General features: G+C 36.5%; 1 protein-coding gene across 6 annotated transcripts in view; it reads left to right on the top strand.

Moving 5' to 3' along the window:
• Window positions 1-20156, top strand: part of LOC145664628 (uncharacterized) — a 435530-nt gene that overhangs the window by 355160 nt on the left and 60214 nt on the right. For all 6 annotated transcript variants that reach the window (XM_081731459.1, XM_081731455.1, XM_081731461.1 and 3 more), the window contains 4 exons: window positions 3325-3548; window positions 6350-6447; window positions 11420-11583; window positions 16339-16474. In XM_081731459.1, coding sequence (XP_081587585.1) covers window positions 3325-3548; window positions 6350-6447; window positions 11420-11583; window positions 16339-16474 — 622 coding nt within the window. The remainder of the gene's footprint in view (window positions 1-3324; window positions 3549-6349; window positions 6448-11419; window positions 11584-16338; window positions 16475-20156) is intronic.

The following is a 20156-nucleotide window of genomic DNA, read 5'->3' as shown; positions in this document are numbered from 1 at the left end:
AAACACATATTTTGAAGAATAAAAAGGGAGAAAGTCCATTATAAATGCTGCTTAAATCATATAGGATAATATACAAAGAATGAAAAAATATACGATCAGACCACGAATCGAACCCAGATCTGTGGCTTACCATGCCAAATGCAATAGCCAGTATGCTTCCATAAGGCCCTTCCCAAAGTTTTTTTTTTTTTTTTTTTTTTTTTTTAAAGTGACTGACTAAATCCTTTCGCTGCGGAATTACAGTTTCATGTCTTTCCTCAGAAAGGTGCAGTTAAGCAGCCAAAAAATGAAATTTTCATATTTCCGAGAAATATAGTTTAAAGACATTAGTATATCTATTAGAAATGCATAAATTGTATAAACGGCTGAACAAGTCAAATTCAGTAATTGTAATTTTCAATAAATGATATATATCAGCAAAATAACGCGTTGTGAATGTTCGTGTTTAGCTGCAGAGTTTCAAGAAATCGCCGCCAGTTAACAGCAAGATGCAACGCATTATCACTACCATATGTTCCGTATACAGTGAACGACTAAAATAGACTATCGCAGCTAAATATAAACAAAAATAGACGTTGTGGACTAAAGTCGATTTCCGCAACGAAAGGCAAAAATTCTCAGATCGACTGAAGTCATCTTTCGCAGCGAAAGTGTTAGATAATGAAGCATATCAAAAATTTAAAAAGTGAGCCAAATAGCATCTACAAAAACTATTGTATGAACTAATAATTGTTTTTAATAGTGTCTAAATTTGGGTGCCCAAAATTATGACGTCATAAAGTGCGCACGCAAATTTCTTGTGTATAACAAAATGTTTGGAAATAATTCATTAGTTTATTTAATAGCATTTTGTAAATATAACTGGTTCACTTCCTATATTTTAAATATTTTTCGTTGTCTTTAATTATTCATTAATTTAAAAAAAAAAAAAAAAAAAGTGCAGGTGATCTTAGCGAATAGCTTTAACAGCCATATATTCTATCACTCTTGAAAATCGGTACTCAGATCATATGGACTGCTCCACAACTTCTGTTATGCTTGAACAACCTAGTGTCTATATTACGAACACTTCTGATGGTTACCTCACTCGCTGGTCTAGTAGGTAGCGCGCGAGCCTTTTTGTGTACGGGCTACAGTGGAATTCGATTTCCGGTGGAAAAACCTTGAAATTTGAACACTCCACGGTGGTTCGGATTCCACCTTAAACTACAGATCCTTTGCGTTAAGCTGACATACGTACAGATGGCCTATGATCCTCAATTCATACAGTCACGAGTCTGTATTGACTTCTTGGAAACCATAAAATAAGGTGGAAACACATTTTTTTCTGCCTAGTAAACTCATCTTGGATTGATTTCTATTAGTTGTCTGTTAGGTAAATCGATCTACAGAGGTTGCTCGAAGTATATGCGCCGAAATGTACTTACCAAATAGTTATGAAAATCCATAGGGCAAAGTGTGGCAGTGGTCGATGTGTCTCCCCTAATTCCGAACGATGGCCCAGCAACGTAGTTTCCTTTGCAGAAGACTCTTTGGAGAACTACGAATAGAATCTTGTTCCATTCCTCTTTCACAGTTTTGCAGATCCACTTCCAGTTGTGACACATGTATTGCGGAAAATCTTTTAAGCAGTCCAAATTCACGGAAGTCCATTTGACCTGCGTGTAGAGACTTCGTAAAAGTTTAGCTTGCATTCCAGTCTTCTTTATATCCTAATAGAATCCGAGAGACGATCGTAAGGTGTTTCATGCAGCTTTGTCTTTTAGATATGAACCATGTTAAACTCATTTCCTCATATTTGTGGTAGCTCCTCCTCGTAAATCGATCTCAGGATCTTTTTCTAGTAGTACTGAGAATTGATGTTGCAGTTCTTCACCTGCGAATCTTCAGTTTGCATCGGTGACATTATCCAGCAATCGCCATGAACCCGTTCGGAAAAGAATCTTTACAAGCTCGCATCAACTGTGTGAAGCACTTCGCATCTTTTTCTCTATATAGTGGCTTTTAGTTTGCCATAATCGGACAGATACACACACGCTTCATCAATGTGATGATGTACCGTTACCTTTGGTTTCCCGCTCTTACAGGTTTCGAGTGTTACACTTCCTGTCGATGGGCATCTGTGTGATAACCGCTAGCCTTGAACACCTTTTAAGATTTAGTCATTGACGCAAGGTGCGGTTGGTTGTCTTTGGGTCTTGGGATTCTCTTGCATGCCATTCTGCGAAGTTTCACGTACATGCTGATAGTGACTTACACGCACAGTCGTGTTCTCGTCTCCTTTAATGGAGAACCGAATTCGGAAGCCATGGAATCCTTATAATTGCCGATCACTTTGTTGATTAAAGTGAAACTACGTCATAACCTTTGCTCTTACACTGCTTCGTGATCAGTGAAACACTGAACTTGGTGTTATAAAAAGTTACGACATAATCCTCCCAAAATTGACCCCGGTTTCGGCGGCAGTTGCGGCCTAGTAACAAAGCATAAATATTTGGAAAAGTTAAACTGCGCAATTCTCCTGAAAGTGACTCACTTTGGGTGGAATTTTCGGCCCAGCGAATAAACACAGGTATAGCGTTTCATCAAATATTATGTGGAACAGCGTTCTTCAGAAGAGCTGCCACTGAATTATTACTATCTGAAACATTACTAAGTTCCATCCAATAGTAATAGTGTTAAGAATTCAACAAGTTATAGTCTTATAAAATAGCAGACATTGTTGTAAATATTGTTACCTGGTGGTCCGTCGTGGAGTGCTGCTATATTTCACAGATCTCACTGTTAGCTTCATCCAGCAGGCCTATTTCTGGATTACTTTAGCGCTTAAAGTCTAAATTAAGTAGCTTTAATTAACTTAAAACTTTATTTTTTTTTTTTTTTCACCCAGAGAAGTGGACCTGCTAGATGAAATAATCAGTGAGGTTAGTGAAATACAGCAGCACAATAGAACTCTCACAACACACCACATGGATAACAACATTTACTCTTTTATATAAATTAGTACGTTAAAACGCACACGTTAATGTATTAAAATTATAGTTAGTTTTTTTCTTCCTTGCGCTTAGTTTAAATAGTGAATGAAAAGCAAAAATGTTAAGGGTAGTACTTATCCCTAAAAGTAAGTAAGCAGCACTGTATATAATTTCGGCAAATGCTCTATCTTCGGTGTTGGTCAAAATTTCACTATTGCATGGTATATACACAGTTCCCATTATAAAAATATGTATTTAATTTTTTTTTAAAAATGTTTGTATGACTTTAAGAAATGATATTCTCTGATTTATATATAGTTCAATAAATGACTATTTTCTTTTTTTGTAGGGAGTTCGAGGTGGAGAGCCTCAACTTTCCGGGCCAAGTCCATAAATGGAGGCTAAGCCAGTTGCTCCAGAAAGGAACAGAACGCAGTCATGACACCCTTCTCAATGATCTTGCTCTTGCTTTAAGATTCATCATAGTTACCGCCAAGGGAAGATTAATCTCTCATTTTTTTAGTCTTAGCCAAGCACTGCAAGCGTTGTTGAGAGGACTTCTTAGGTTATTAGGTTAGTAATTATGTTAACCCTCACATTTGTAGTTCCTATTCATTTTGAAGAAAGGTGGTAATTCTTAAAAAAAATAATCCCGTTAAATAATGTGATAATTATAATTTGTACTTTATTTATTAGAATTTCACATGATGCCTTAAAATGATTCTTCTTTGAAAACATAGGAGATATTTCTACTATTCTTTAGCTGGGAATGTGACTACCAAACGCAAATGATATTAGCTCTTTGTAATGCTGCAATACTGTATTTATCAAGTTTCAGTTACTTCATTTATCACATAAATAAATAAATAAATAGGAAAAACAGACTATTCCACGGTCACGTAACTGGAATAAATTTACAGTTAAACTAAAACTTTTTTATTTGTTTATATTTTTACTGTTGTATACTAAGGCTTTTTGATAGTCAAATATAATTCAAAATATTTATTTAGTGTCAGCTATTCTCTGCGTAACTACAACAAACATTCACTTAATGTTCAGAGAAGTAGTGATTTCTACCCCCATTTTTACTGACCTCTGTAAGCATTTCTGTAATCATGTGGCCGATGATATTTGTTAAACCGGGATGACATGGAAAAAATGTATATTTTGTATCATTCTGTATCGGTTATCAACACTGAAGCTTTTACACAATATAAGTTTGATTAACACCTAGGATCAGTGTTCAGTGACTTTGTGAGTTCTCCAAGCTACAGTCGTTTATGCATCAACTAAGTAACTAAGTATGGCAAATAACTAAAATATTACAGTAAAACTTCATATATATATTTGTATTATACGAAATATGTATAATAACCAGTAAACTTACGCATAGTTTTTTTTTGTTTTTGTTTTTGTTTTTGTTTTACGTATAACTTAGGAACCAGATATCTACCTTCGAAGCCAAAGGTCTACAGCCAAATTTGATCCAGATCGGATGAGTTCAGTTGAACTTGTAATATGTGTATAGTTTCCATGTCATTGATTTTTCAGGGAAAATCAAATGAAGGAGAAAAAAATCTTCTTGGTGGTAATTCACATTACTGTGAATTAATCCTATAATTGTTGCAGGTAAACAGTACCTGGTTGAAGGCGAGCAGGTTGTCGTTGAAATTTAGTGTCCTTTTTCAACGCCAAGTCTATATGAGACGTAAACTTACAGTTTAAGATGGAGTGTTCTACCGGAAATCGAACCTACACGCGCTAGGTACTAGACCAACGGGAAAGGCGAGCTGAGCAGTGTGTTTAAAAATGCCTCCTTGATCAGAAGATTGAAGGAAGGAAGATACAGGGATATTTTCGAAGAAAGAAAGAAAGAAAGAAAAATATTTATAAGTGACTATGGTACCAGGGTTATTTTAAAACTACACTTCTTTGTGAGGTTCTTTCTACCGAAGACCTTTCGGCACATGTAAACACTACCTGTATTTGTAAATTAACTCCAACTTATATCAGTATTTCATGCGAGTTAAATATTTGTTTAATTAAACCTGAACTGTAGTGTAACTTACTTTATATGATTTGAATCCCTAATTCTGCGCTTTCGAATTTTAAAATTATTTTTATACTACTGTAATGTCTTTTAGGTACACATATTTGATTTTTTTTTTTTTTCGCTTTTTATATTGCCATGTATTCTAGGTGGGCAACATTATTGCGCTAGTCTCTAATACACTAGCATTATGCTATGATAAATACTACCAAGACTTACAGGTCCATACATCAGTAAAACACTTCATATCTACCTTCCGACAAGAAAAGAAGTACAGCAAGTGTTAGGCCAAGTATAATACGCATCTCCATCAGTGTGTTCCATATTAGTTGGGAAAATGCTCCTATTCTATTGTGCCTTTCATCTGGAGCTATCAACGAAATAATGAACTACTGCTAGAATTTACGTTGATAGTACATAATGATTGTTTGAAATATAAAAATATAACTGAATATCAAAACCTCGTTTAGTAATGGAAATAATAATTTTATAGAAAGAATGGTAATAGTCAGGCATAATATCAATTGCATTATATAATTTGTAGTTTTGGCTTGATAAATTTTATAAGTTAAAGACCTATTGGGCTCATGTATAAAAGAGTAGGATGGGGTTTGATCCCTTCCTCACCACTAAGTTTTTTCACTGAACTCCCCATTCCTTTCTTCCGAGAGCGTGAAAGATAATACACGAGATCGTAGTTGTCATATTATAAAAAAATAGAACTTAAAGGGTGTGTCACATACTGATTTATTGGTATTGCTAGACCAGCAATTAATCTGAATTTATTGTAAAATTATTCCATCTTCAAACAATAATATCTTAGGCAATTTCTTTTGTTCCCCATTTGAAATCATGAACAAGTATTACATAATTCTTTTTATATTTCTAAATAATAAAAGCAATATATTGATGAATACTAATACTTCAATTACAACTGCATATTATTCCGAATACTTGTTTTCACAAACAAGCCGAAACTTCATTCAAACTAAAAGTTCATACTAGTATATTGCATGTATATGACTTTTTTTCTTTCCCAGCTGTTGGCATTATAAACTCTGAATTCGAAACTTACTGAGGACAAGTAACAAACTGGAATTTAATTTTATTCAAATCGTGAAACTTAATAATATTAGTGATTAAATCTTATATTACGAACATGTGATCGAAAACTGCAGCAAGTTATTTAAGTTATTAGCAACAATTATAGAATTTTGCAAAAGAACAAAAAATGTTAAAATGACTTCAAATTCGATAGCTACTATGGACTAACTCTGTGTTGTGATTTTCAAACAAAGAAACCATAAACCGTTTTCTTTTGCAGATATTGTGATAGGTATACCGTCCTTGCAAGCACATAATCTCAATGCAAAAATACGCGAAGAAAGATGCCGATATTTAGTTGCAGAACTTGTGTGTAGGGTAAGTAGATTAGTCGAATCGTTGTTATATATTAGATTATTAAATATGTGAGTGAAAAATCATAAAAAGTAATTGAAAAGTACTTTCAATAGTATCCATATTTCGTTTGTTGTTTGAGAATAACAGCTATAGTTGTTTTTATATTTGTTACTCGTTTATTCTTGATGCAGAATAGTTGAAAGGGAGGTATGTACGAAAGATCTATTTCAAAAATACGTTCTCAACTTGATAAAAGTGCTTAAACAGTTGATGAGAATAAACTCTGAAATATATATTTAAAGTCCTATAATATATAACTAAATATATGTATGTCCGCTGTACAAATATATATTGTAGGCTTGACTTCAAGGTAGCTGTAAATAAGAGTATTTAGAACTTTTTTGCAGTAGTTTAGAGTTTTAAATGAACCTTCAACACTGTCAGTTGTTAAAAATTAAGGAACTTTAGAAGTATATACTTACAATATATTAGTTTGTTAATTCGTAAAGAACTTAACTTGTTAACCTTCCAGTCTTCATTTCACACACAGATTCTTATTCATAATTAGTAATGGTGAGTGAAATTAAGAAGTGAACATTGAATGTGAATGTATTAGTTCAAACACTTTGCTGTGTACTAATGAGAAAAGTTGTCCGTGATTTACGCTTCTCTGATTCGATTATCGAGATTTGTCTTGTTTTTCATTCTGTTACGTATTATGAATTCTTAACTAAAGAGAACAACAGAATAGTCGTGAGCACATATTATAATTTAAAATACTACCACTTGTGTGTTGTAATCTATTGTGATTAATTAATAATTTCGTAATTTGAAAGAAATTACGAAAAGGGTATTCATTCTGCTGTAATTTCTTTCTTAATTCGAATATAATGAGAATTCTGTGTATTCATTCTTGTATTCAAGATGACAGCAATTTCATAAACGTTGCTGTGTCCCCCATTGGATAACTAGTAGTTGTTCCATAAAATAATAAAATTTACTTTTGCACCCGCGGTTTTCTTGATTTTAGTTTGCATTAATATTTCGACTTGTTCGGGAGTTACGTTCGCTACCATTTTTTACTTCTTACTGGTTGGAAGTCCTATAATACCATCATTGACTACTTATTCATGTTCTGTAAAGAAAATGAACTTTGAATTCCCGGGCTACACTAGTTTTGTAAACACTTATTCCACTTGTAGCACTTCTTTTGCAATCATTATCTGTTCACTAACACAGAAATATAACTATTATTACGTGAAACGTTGTGTCACTTTAACACACGCGAAATTGAATATCATCATCGCATTTTTCTTGTCTAGTTTTTGAACTAATATGGGAAGAATATTTAAATACATAATAAGGAATTCTACGTACTGTAGTTGTAAATGTATTAAATTTCATTTATTAATAGTGAATATAGCATACATAGGAACTAATATACAAAATGACAAGTAAAAATTAACATCAAGACATAACATTTAATGCAAAACTTTACAAGAATACCAGTTCTATTCATGTGTTAGTGGACGGATAATAATTGCAAACGAAGTGTTAAAAGTGGTAGAGCGTTTTACAAATCTAGTGTAGCGTAGGAATTCTGGATGGTAGTATAGTAGTTCCAGCCTGAAGAAATAACAAATGGTTGGGAGCGAGTCAAAATATTAACATAAACTATAATGAAGAGAAGTATGGGTGCAAACGTAAACTTTATTATTTTACTAATTTAAGACGCACATTACAGCATCTGTCAATAAGTATAGTTGTTTGTCCGTTTAAGAAGGAATACCTTACTAAATGCAAACTTGATAGCAGCTTTTTATACAAGTATGCAAGTAATCAGTGATTTTTACTAAACGAATAATTATCTCTCTTTCATCTGAAACATCAGCCATTTGTACATGTATCGTTAACTATTTATCCTTCAATTCAGATGTGCCATATAACTAGGGTCTATTGTAAGATTTCCTTTATTTGCTAATATACATGTCAGTAAATTAAAATAGTCACTAACCTTGTATTCCGAAAGATATTTCTTCTTTAATTTATATAATTTCGACCCCTCTCGGGTGTTCCTAAGTAACTCTTTTCTTGCTGCTGTTCCTTTTCTCAAATATTCATCCACGAGGAGAACGTTCTTGAAACATGAAAATGAAGCATCTAAATTAATTCTTGTATAATTTGTGAACCTCATATATTTTTACTTTTGGGCTTCTGTCGTTGAAAAATTAATTGTAAGCATCTAAATGGTACAAAAATTATTTACAGAATTGTACCACCAATAACGGTAAGAAACTATGTACTACTCAATGAAAATTATGTGAATAATTTATAGTTTTAATCTCTCCTCTCTCTCTCTCTCTCTATATATATATATATATATATATATATAATAGAGGTAATCAAGAAAGTTTTTTCGCTTTTTTTGTGGAGATCTGTGTTCCATTGACCCTCACCGTGAGTTGAATGCGAATGGAAATAAAACAAAGGCCAGTTGTTGGTGTGGATATATCCAACATACTACAGGTTGTGGCAGTTCAGTTACACCGTGAACTTGCGTAAGGATAGAGTGAACATGGGACCTCCATGAGCATCATAAGGGCGTGTATGCTGTACGAGTTCAAACTGGAGTCAAAGGCCGCTGCAGCGGGGCGGAAGATATGCCAGGCCTTTGGTGAGGGTGTCCTGACTACATGGACAGTGCGGCGGTCGTTTAACAATTTTAAGGACGATGACAAAACACTCGAAGACGCACCACGTGCCGAAAGACCAACACATGTAACAAATGGAGATCTTCAGGCAGGAATTGAGGCGAACAGTACCAGACATGTGAGGAACTGGGCCTACAATTCAGTGTGAGTGGAAAAACCATTCGGCCGCACCTCCATCAACTTGGGAAGCATTACAAGATGGGTCGATGGGTCCCACATGGTTTGACCCTGTGCCAGAAGGCACCACGTGCCGAAAGACCAACACATGTAACAAATGGAGATCTTCATGCCGGAATTGAGGCGAACAGTACCAGACATGTGAGGAACTGGGCCTACAATTCAGTGTGAGTGGAGAAACCATTCGGCCGCACCTCCATCAACTTGGGAAGCACTACAAGGTGGGTCGATGGGTCCCACATGGTTTGACCCTGGGCCAGAAGGCATCACGTGCCGAAAGACCAACACATGTAACAAATGGAGATCTTCATGCCGGAATTGAGGCGAACAGTACCAGACATGTGAGGAACTGGGCCTACAATTCAATGTGAGTGGAAAAACCATTCGGCCGCACCTCCATCAACTTGGGAAGCACTACAAGGTGGGTCGATGGGTCCCACATGGTTTGACCCTGTGCCAGAAGGCACCACGTGCCGAAAGACCAACACATGTAACAAATGGAGATCTTCATGCCGGAATTGAGGCGAACAGTACCAGACATGTGAGGAACTGGGCCTACAATTCAGTGTGAGTGGAGAAACCATTCGGCCGCACCTCCATCAACTTGGGAAGCACTACAAGGTGGGTCGATGGGTCCCACATGGTTTGACCCTGGGCCAGAAGGCATCACGTGCCGAAAGACCAACACATGTAACAAATGGAGATCTTCATGCCGGAATTGAGGCGAACAGTACCAGACATGTGAGGAACTGGGCCTACAATTCAGTGTGAGTGGAAAAACCATTCGGCCGCACCTCCATCAACTTGGGAAGCACTACAAGATGGGTCGATGGATCCCACATGGTTTGACCCTGGGCCAGAAGGCACCACGTGCCGAAAGACCAACACATGTAACAAATGGAGATCTTCAGGCAGGAATTGAGGCGAACAGTACCAGACATGTGAGGAACTGGGCCTACAATTCAGTGTGAGTGGAGAAACCATTCGGCCGCACCTCCATCAAGTTGGGAAGCACTACAAGGTGGGTCGATGGGTCCCACATGGTTTGACCCTGGGCCAGAAGGCACCACGTGCCGAAAGACCAACACATGTAACAAATGGAGATCTTCATGCCGGAATTGAGGCGAACAGTACCAGACATGTAAGGAACTGGGCCTACAATTCAGTGTGAGTGGAGAAACCATTCGGCCGCACCTCCATCAACTTGGGAAGCACTACAAGGTGAGTCGATGGGTCCCACATGATTTGACTCTGGGCCAGAAGGCAACACGAGCAGACACCAGTGTTTCTTTGCTGTCTCGTCTGAGGAAGGAGTCATTTCTGGATAGGGTGTTGACATGTGATGAGAAGTTGGTCCTGTACGAAGTTCCAGGCGCCGTCATCATTGGTTAGCATCCCATAAATCAGTTCTAAATCAGCCGAAACCAGCACTGCACCAGAAGAAGGTCCTCGTGTATGTTTGGTGGACTGCTCGTGGCATCGTGCATCGGGAACTGCTACCAGCTGGTCAGAGCATCAGTGCAACTGTGTACTGTCATCAATTGAGCCGTGTTCAAGAAAAACTCAAAACTCTGGAGCCAGCACTTCTGAATCGCAAAGGGGTCCTCCTGTTACAGGACAACGCTAAGCGTCACGTGGCCAGGATGACCCGGACACCATTCTACGCCTTGGATGGGAAATACTATTGAATCCGCCGTACTCCTTGGACAGTTACCTTAGAGGACGCCAGTTGAAATCTCTAGTAGAGATGCAAAATGCACGTGATACCTTCTTCGTTTCACGGCCCAGGGAATCCACGCGGAAGTTCTACAGCGATGGAATCCATGGCCTTCCAGAACGTTGGCAGAAGGTCGTCGATGCTGATGGGGACTATTTTTGATCTTCCAGGTACGTCTTAGGTGACCATGTCGATTATGTTCGAAGGTGGTGAATGAAAATGCGACAGAACTTTCTTAATTTCATTACATATATTGTAGAATGAATGGGAGAATTGACAAAAAATAAATGCAAGTTACGTGTAACACGTCAATGGAATATTAAAAGTTTTATTTATTTAATTATAAACAATTTCTTATGTTAACATTGTATTGTTATTTTGTCTGTAGCCAGAATTCGAAGATACGATGGACCAGTTTTGCCACTTCGTGCAGCAGCAGCTCCACCGTGCCTCCATGGAGAAGTTCCATCTGGAGAGTGAACTTCCTCCTCCAGTTCCTTATCTCTTCCAAACGCCCAAAGGGGTTGAACTGGACCTTCGGCTCTTCAACAGGTCAGTATGAGAGACAAGAACACTTGAAATTATGAAAACTGAATAACGTACTTAACAATCTTCAAAATGAAGTCTTGGTAAACTATAATACACTAAAATTTCATTTGTCACACTGCAAATATTCTCAGTAGTTCGAAAGTTAGTCTAGTTACAAATAATAGGAAGGTGAATCGTTCCGTTAACAGGTGAGGAAAGATCAGTCGAAATAATCAAGTACCAGTTTGCACTACGTAGATAATGTCTTAAATAAAGGGATCATTTGTATAATGTAAATTCGAGGGATATCCGGAAAATCGCTCAAGTTTCGGTGGGGCGAACGCCGTCATTTTCTACAGAGACTTTTGCCCGTTCAGTGCGTATCCAGCTGTGTGCGCATGAAGTTCGTGTTATTTCTGCTTTGTTCATAAGACATTGTTAACATTGAGTGCTTCGATTAAATACCTGGGGGGCGCGGTGACTCAGTGGTAGAGTGTTCACCTCCGGCGCTTGGGGTCCCTAGTTCGATCCCAGCTCGCGCCGTGTGGACTTTGTGGTGGACAAACACCGTGCTCGTGGGTTTTCTCGGGGTTCTTCCGTTTCCTCCCACTTTCTTCATTCCACCATTTCACTCATCTCTCATCATCACCGTCTCCTTTAGCATAACCGTGGGACGTAAAACTTAAAAGATTTCATTTTATTTCGATCAAATACCTACCAGTTGTAAAGTAAGTTCAGTCATACAAATTTTATCGGCAAAAAACACCAAACCGATTGACATTCATCGACAACTGTGCCAAGTTTACGGTAAAGATGTGATAAATGAGGCGTTGGTGCCTTATCTTTAAAAAGTAGCCGCACAAACATTGACGATGAAGACCGAAGTGGGTGACCGAGCATTGTGGCAGATGAACTGTTTACAAGAGATAATGACAAGATTCGTGACAATTGCCGTTGAAGATAACAGTGCTTTCGTTTGAGTTCCCACAAATTTCACATAGTTTATCGCATGAAGTTGTGATAGGAAAGATGTACTGCTAGTCGACTTTTTGGAACGTGGTGCAACAATTTCCGTTGAAAAATATCGTGAAGCATTACAGAAGTTGTGAAGAATAATTCAAAATAAAGTGGCCGAGAAAAACTGAGCTCAAAATTTCTGTTGTTTCATGAAAATGCGTGCCATTGAGAAGTTTTCGACTATTTGGCATATAATCCAAATCTCGCAACAAGTGACTACCACTTATTTCTCCACATGTAGACCTGGCTAGCAATGTAGAGCTTTGATGACGACGCAGACCTTCAGGCTGGCGTGCAGGAATGATTCAAGTCACAAGCAGAAACTTTTTATGACAATGGACTTGTTCAACTCAGTGATAAGTGCCTAAACTTGTACTATGACTATGTCGAAAAGTAATGAAGAATGTTGCTTCAAAATGCATGTAGTAAAAAAATGTCTACTTTCACTTGTCTTCTTTTTATTCCAAAACGTGTTTTTCTTTCTGGATAGTCCTTATAGGAACTTAATTAACTCACCCTTATCTTCCCATATCCATCCACCTTTGCTGTGTCTCACTTCTCTTACCATTTGCAGTCTAAAAGCTTTCAACTGCTGAGAATGTTTGCAGTTGAGTAAATGAAAATGTTAGTGTGTAAAATTTTACAAAACTTCTTTCTTAGCGTTATCAGCTATATTATTCAGTTTCATTATCTTAATCTTCTGCATAACTGGTAAGAAATTTCAAAAATAGTTTAAAGTTATGAAAGCTGAGTTGTCATGCAAATTATTACTGTCATATAATATTGTGATTAATATTAAGTGTTTTTTTAAGTCATGCATCAATAGATTCGAGGATTGTGGCCATAAAATTAACAGAAGTTTATATATAAATAATTATTTTCCGTATGCCATTGAATGAATACAGGTAAATATTCAGCGTTGCCGCTTCCCAGTTAGGAGATATCTGGCTTGATTGGCAATCTTCAGTGAGTGTCTAAAGTGTTTTTCTTCAATCGTTGAAAAAAAAAAAAAAAAAAAAAAAAAAAAAAAGAATAGAACAATATATAACAAAAATATTAATATATTTGAGTGAGTTATTGACATTTTCTCTGCTTTAGATTCATGTTCAGACATTTAGACTTACACATTTCTTCCCCAATCCTATAGTTATACTAGTAACTAGAGATTGAAGACTGATTCGAATTGAATGTACCTTTTAAGCACCGATGCTATAGGATACAGCACTGAATGCTCTAAAAGGAATTCGAAACACTAATTAGTTTTATATGCAAGACAAACACCATAGCTGAAATTACACATACAGGAAGCACGCACGTTACCATTTGGCCATTAAGAGAGATTAGAAATTGAACAAAATGTTAAGGTCGTTTCAAGTTTATGATAACGAATTAAGAAATATCGCATCATCACCAGCAGTAGTGCTCGATGTGCAGGTCCTGTCTGTTAGCTATTGCCTTTCATCTCATTTTTCATTGAAGTGAGTGCGTGAAATCACAGTTTAATCATATATATATATTTGTGTGTGTGTGTGTGTGTGTGTGTGTGTGTGTGTGTGTGTGTGTGAGAGAGAGAGAGAGAGAGAGAGAGTGTGACACAAACTTTCTAAAGACAGTCCAGGTTTCAATAATGAGAACGCACAAAACTCCATGGGAGATAGCATGAATTCCCATTTCATGTGCTGTTAGCTCCATGTACGTCACTGTTAGCTTTGCCGTATAACAGAACGCTTTGTCCTGTAAATGACAGGGTTGGCAAAAACCATGGTTTTTATTAAAAAAACCAAAAGAACCGGTTTTTATGGTTCAAACCAGGTTTTTTTGGTTTAAACCAGGTTTATTTGGTTTAAATAATTTGCTCTATGTATTCATATCATATATGGACAGAAATAAGTTTGTTTCGCCTTGATGTTATTATGTAACAGCCAGGTTATGCTGGAAGGGGTCACATAAGCTTAAAGCGGAATAAAAACTGCTTCTCGAGTTACATCCGAGAGAAATTGTCCTCCATTTGAACTCGGAACCAGGACTAATTGGCCACAAATGCGATACGTCTGCCGACTCACTCACGAAGAAATCCTGATAAAAATACGTTGTACTGACCCTACATGCTTCTTAATATAACTGTCAAGAGTCATTTCAGGACAAAAAGATGAACAGTTGCACAAGTGAAACCATTATACAGAATTACATATGGACAATTTCAAAGTACTACGGAGTACAGAAGAACTAATTTAGTTCAAGTTAGTTAACAACGACTTTTATTGGTCCAAATTAAAGAAATACAACGACTTAATTTGCATATCAGTTAGAAAAGTGACTAAAGATACGAATTATTTGAGTCCACTTTGGCTCAGACTCATTTATACATAAATAGATACCAAAGATACTTCTCATTTCACTAAATGCCTCTCGTGGGGTCTGTATGACCCCCCTCCACACACACACACAAAGTACGATGTATTTTATCAATAGTAAACATTGAAAGAAAACAATATTTAGAATTTTTCTTTGCAGTTACACAACAATAATAACAGCTACTAAAAATCACAAAACGAACATTTATAAACTTATATAAAAAAGTTGCTTTTGTAGTATAATCTTTTTGAGTAATGAATGGGGAATTTAGGTCTGAATATAATACGAATAATATACGGGAGTGAAAACTGATAACTCACAAATGTGTGTTCATCAAGATTTTACAAACACTTACACTTTTACGAACATTTTTCGTTTTTTGGTTTAAACCAGTTGGTTTTTTTGAAAAAACCAGCTGGTTTAAACCTTGGTTTAAACCATGGTTTAAACCACCTTGGTTTAAACCAGCCAACCCTGGTAAATGACAACACAAGATGTGCCACTGCAATACAGGACGGAATATTATGATAGTATAGTCTCTCAGAATGTATGTTGGATAAAAAGCTGCATTGGTTTTAACCTTTTTCTCAACTCTCCATAGGATAAGTTTGTCATTATAGCATTAACCACCAACAAGCTTAAAATTGCACATTCATATACCCAGTCAGAACGACCGCTGGAACAACGGGGACGATAGAAGATTACCCCCTTTTTTTAAATTTTATTTCGATACACTAGTGCCTCGTCCAGTCAATACAAGCTTCCACCTGCCCGTGAAAGATGGCGTTCCTACAGCTTTCGACTTCGTTTTACTCTTCATTATGTGTGAGAGATGGAGCATATGAACCCGAGCCTTATGCTTCTTACCAGATGTAAATCTTCACAATTTTGCGATTTACAGTCACGACGGAACGTAGTACTGCTTTTTGTTTGTTTGAGACAATTGGCTTTCATATCAAACCAAGCAACACACTTTTAGTAGCACATTTTGGTTCCACCTCTATCTCCGATTTCTACGTTGCCCAATATTGCAGGGCTCAGTAATAGCAAGGGTGCCCGTTTTATTGCTTTCTTTAATACATGGAACCTTTTGTTACACTGTTTATTTATTTGCCTATATGATCTATGTTGAAAAGGGTACAATTTAGCCCGAGGAAAAGGCCGTAATTTTCGGAGCCACGTGATCACTCACGCACACAACAGCGATCTTCCCTTCAAGTCAACACGCAGCACTTTCGAAATACCCGCAGTAACTTCTTGGATATGCTCATTCGTGCTGCTACCTAGTGATCAAATTTATTACCATAAATCTGAAACAATCTTCTGTAATTGTGTATGTTTGTTAAACTGACGTAGGAGTTTTAGTGTATTTATTATATATATGTGTGTGTTTCATATCTCATGAAGGGACTTGATGAGACGAGCGCTCCCAGTGCTTGTTGGAATACTCGAAAGGGAAACTCGAGGATGGTTTCTTCATTTTCGGGAACGTCTTATATCTGAATTGAGGAACCAGAAACTTCCTGATGAGGAAATTGAAAGGGTAAGGTCTAATTTTACTTACTTGAAAACTGCTATAAATTAAATATAAGTTACCCGAAGGTAATGTTAAAGTATAGTAAAGACAGTTAGTTACTGATACCATGGTGTGTATATCAACTAACAATTAATAAAAATTCGTACAGCATTACCTCATAATCGGTTCACAGAGCAATGCACAGTTCAAGAACGTTGTAAGTGAATGCTTGTTCAGGAGAGTTCGTGATTTGTGACCTTACATAGAAGTTCATACCAAGGACTTTTCATTTCCATAGAACAGGTAACTTAAAACTTATACCATGACTTTTAAACTATAATATGAACGAGCAAAGAATTTCAAGAAGTCTTCCACAGCAACAAGTTTTCCTTTGGATGTGCTTAGGAAGATGCTTTCTTTGCATATTTTAACTTGTGAGAATTTTATTTACACAGGAAATGTTAAGGAAAGGCAATTTTGACATATTAATTTTAGCTGATGGAAAGAAGAAAATTGCTGTTCTTGTGGGTACAAAAAGTAAGGTGGAAACGTAACAAACCAAAAGAGCTTGGAGGCAGCTGCAAATTTCTGTATAGTGGAGCAAATCGATAAAAAAGAAACGGCGTTGGGATTGTTCTTCCGAGTGATCTGAAAGATAGTGTGGTAAGTGTGAATAGAAGAAGCGTCGATGTTGAGTATCAAGTTATGCATATACGAAATGATCAATATAGTATGCGAGAATTCTGGGAAGATTTGGGCCACGAACTTCGCACCATCTCGATAGATGAAAGAGCATTTGTGGGTGACTTGAATGGGCATGTCTGCAGAAGCAGGGAAGGATTGAGAGAATACATGGTGGCTGAGATGTAGGAGAAAGAAACGAGGAAGGGAAAAGAATGATAGACTTCGCGACGGAATTCGATTTGACGATTTCCAATATACATTTTCGGAAGAGGAAGAGCACCTTTTGACTTACAAGAGTAGTGAAAGAGAAAGTCGGATGGATTAAATTTTGGCCCAAAGCAATATCTTAAGGTGATGAAAACATGGCCTCGCAGTACAGAACGGTGACGGTAGACTGGAAGTTCACGAGTAGATACAATGGGAGGCCGCGAAACGGAGATACGAAAATTAGATGATGGAGACTGAAAGAGAAGAAATTAAGGGGATTATGCAAAGAAAATGTTATGGAAGGACTAAACCTGTAAGAGAAGGATGTACAAAAGTGGTGGAGCGTAAACAACAGAAACATATTAATGACTGGAGAGAAGATTTTATGTAGAACCTCAGAAAAGAGTTCCCATGCTGTGAAAGAGACATGACGATGAAACGAGAAAGTGCAAGAAGTTATAAATGCAAAGAGAGAAGTGAAATAAAAGTGGAATGCTTCTGGGAAAGAAGATAGATGTAGCTTCAAGACAGAAAAGAGGGCAATGGTCAGAGCAAAAGCGCAAGTCTGGGATGAAATGTATGACAACTTGAAACACAAGGGGTGAGGGGAGGAAGCTATGCAGATTAGCAAAAAGAAAGAAAACAGCAAAGGACATTACTCATATTAGGCAGATGAAAGATAACCAAGGATTGGCGTTTACCAATGAAGACAAGATCAAAGAGAGATTAGCTGGTTATTCTGAAAATTTTTAATTAAAAAAAAAAAAAAAAAAAAAAAAAATCTGAAGAAAGTTTTCAGCAATGGAACTCTAAATCTTAGAGCAATATCAAGAATAAGCTGAGAAGAAGTAGAGAAAGCGTTAAAGAAAATGAAGACGGGAAGAATAATAGGTCCGATCGGCGTACCAGTAGAACCGTGTAAGAGTTTCGAGCTAGAAGACAAAGATATTGTATGAGATCTGATACAGGAAATCTGTGAACAGGAAAAAAATGCCAAGTCAATGGGGGGAATAATGCTGTTGTGCCTAGTTTTATGAAGAAAGGTGTACAAAGCCTCAGGAATTAGAAAGGAATCAAACTAATAACATATACATGAAAGTTTGGGAGAAAGTTAAGAAGAGTGATTATGGGAAGAAACATCAATACGAGAGAAAAAATTTGGATTTATACTAAGATAAAGGACAACGAACATAATTTTCATACTAAAACAAATTATGGAAAGATATCAGGAAAAACAGAAAGGATTACGTACGCTATTTATTGCTTTTGAAAAGACCTACGATAGAATAACACATCATGAGGTATTGGAGATGCTTGATAAAGAACGAGTACCAGAGAAATACGTAAGGATAACCCAAGATGTATGTAAGAGCTACATCTCAAGTAAGAAGTAATGTGGGGTTAACACGCCAATCCCTGTTAGGGTTGGTGTACAACATAGCTCAGCCTCTTCAACGTTGTTATGGATGTTATAACTCAATATAATGTTTGCCGACGATATACTATGCAATACAAGTAGGAAAGAGGTTGAAAGGGAAGGAAAGAGTAGGAAGAAGTCTTTGGAATGTAGAGGCCTAAAAATTAGTAGAAAGAGAACGGAATATCTCGAGTTCAACGGAGGAGGAGATGGGAGATTAAGGGTACAAGCAGAACAGTTGAATGAAGTGAAAAGCTGTAAATATGTAGTATCATCTGTTGCCAAGAATAGTAATTTGGACGTGGAAATAATATGCATAATGTAAGAAGGATGGCCAAATAAATAAATAAATAAATAAAAACCACAGAAACATGTAAAGAAGAAAGGAATGATTTATAAAACAATGGTTAGGTGAGTAATTATATACGAAACAGAAACATGCCCAATAAAGAAAGCACAAGAAAAAGGATTGAATGTTACCGACATAAGAATGCTGCGCTGGCTGTGTAGGATAACAAGAAGAGACAAACTGAGGAATGAGAGAGTAAAGTTAGCAACCAAGGCTATAGAAACATCTAAGAAGGCCGCAGTGGTATGACAATTTAATAAGAAGCAGAGGACTATGTGGTCAGAGGAGTGATGGCAGTGAAAATGGATGGGAAGCAAGATGGAAGAAAACCAAGAAGAAAATGGATGAGTATGGTTAAAAACGACTTCAGGGAAGAAGGTTTAACAGAAAAAGAATTCAGGGACAAGGCGTTATGGAGAATACTCATCAAAAACGTCAATCCCACATAAATGGGAGAAGACTGAGAGAAAAAAAGAAAACTTCTATATCGAGTTTCTATAGAAAGTTCAAGTACATTGAGCTATCTTATATAGTCTTATATCGGGTAATGTAGTTCTAATCCATGCTGCTAATGTTACATTAAATAATTTTCTACTCTCTTGTTTTGTGTACGTATTATCTTACAACGTATGTGGAAATGGGTAGTATAAAAATGGTCAAAATTGTTGTAATACTTCTTTAACATTCCTTTTGTCATACTTTTTCCTGTTTGATGAAGTGTCATCGAAAGTGATATACAAAGGAATCTCGAATAAGACGTAGAAAATCAGAAATAGTTAAAACATTATTAGGAAACTCAGAACCAGATATATATATATATATATATATATATATATATATATATATATATATATATATATATATATATATATATATATATCGCAGTTAAAAACATATTTATGATACTTGACTGCATGCGTTGAAACTTCATCGCTAAAGAAAGAGTTGGAAAGATTTTTTAAAAAAAAATATCGGAGGTATTCAGTGAAAATATGTCTTACGTTACTTACGCTTCTTAAGTAGTATTTTCGTTGCTTAAATGACAAAAGAGC

This window comes from Thermobia domestica, chromosome 11 (assembly GCF_964235325.1).
Source record: "Thermobia domestica chromosome 11, izTheDome1.hap1.1, whole genome shotgun sequence".
NCBI lineage: Eukaryota > Metazoa > Arthropoda > Insecta > Zygentoma > Lepismatidae > Thermobia > Thermobia domestica.
The sequence above is the reverse complement of the archived record's forward strand: the minus strand, read 5'-3'. Positions and strand labels throughout refer to the sequence as shown.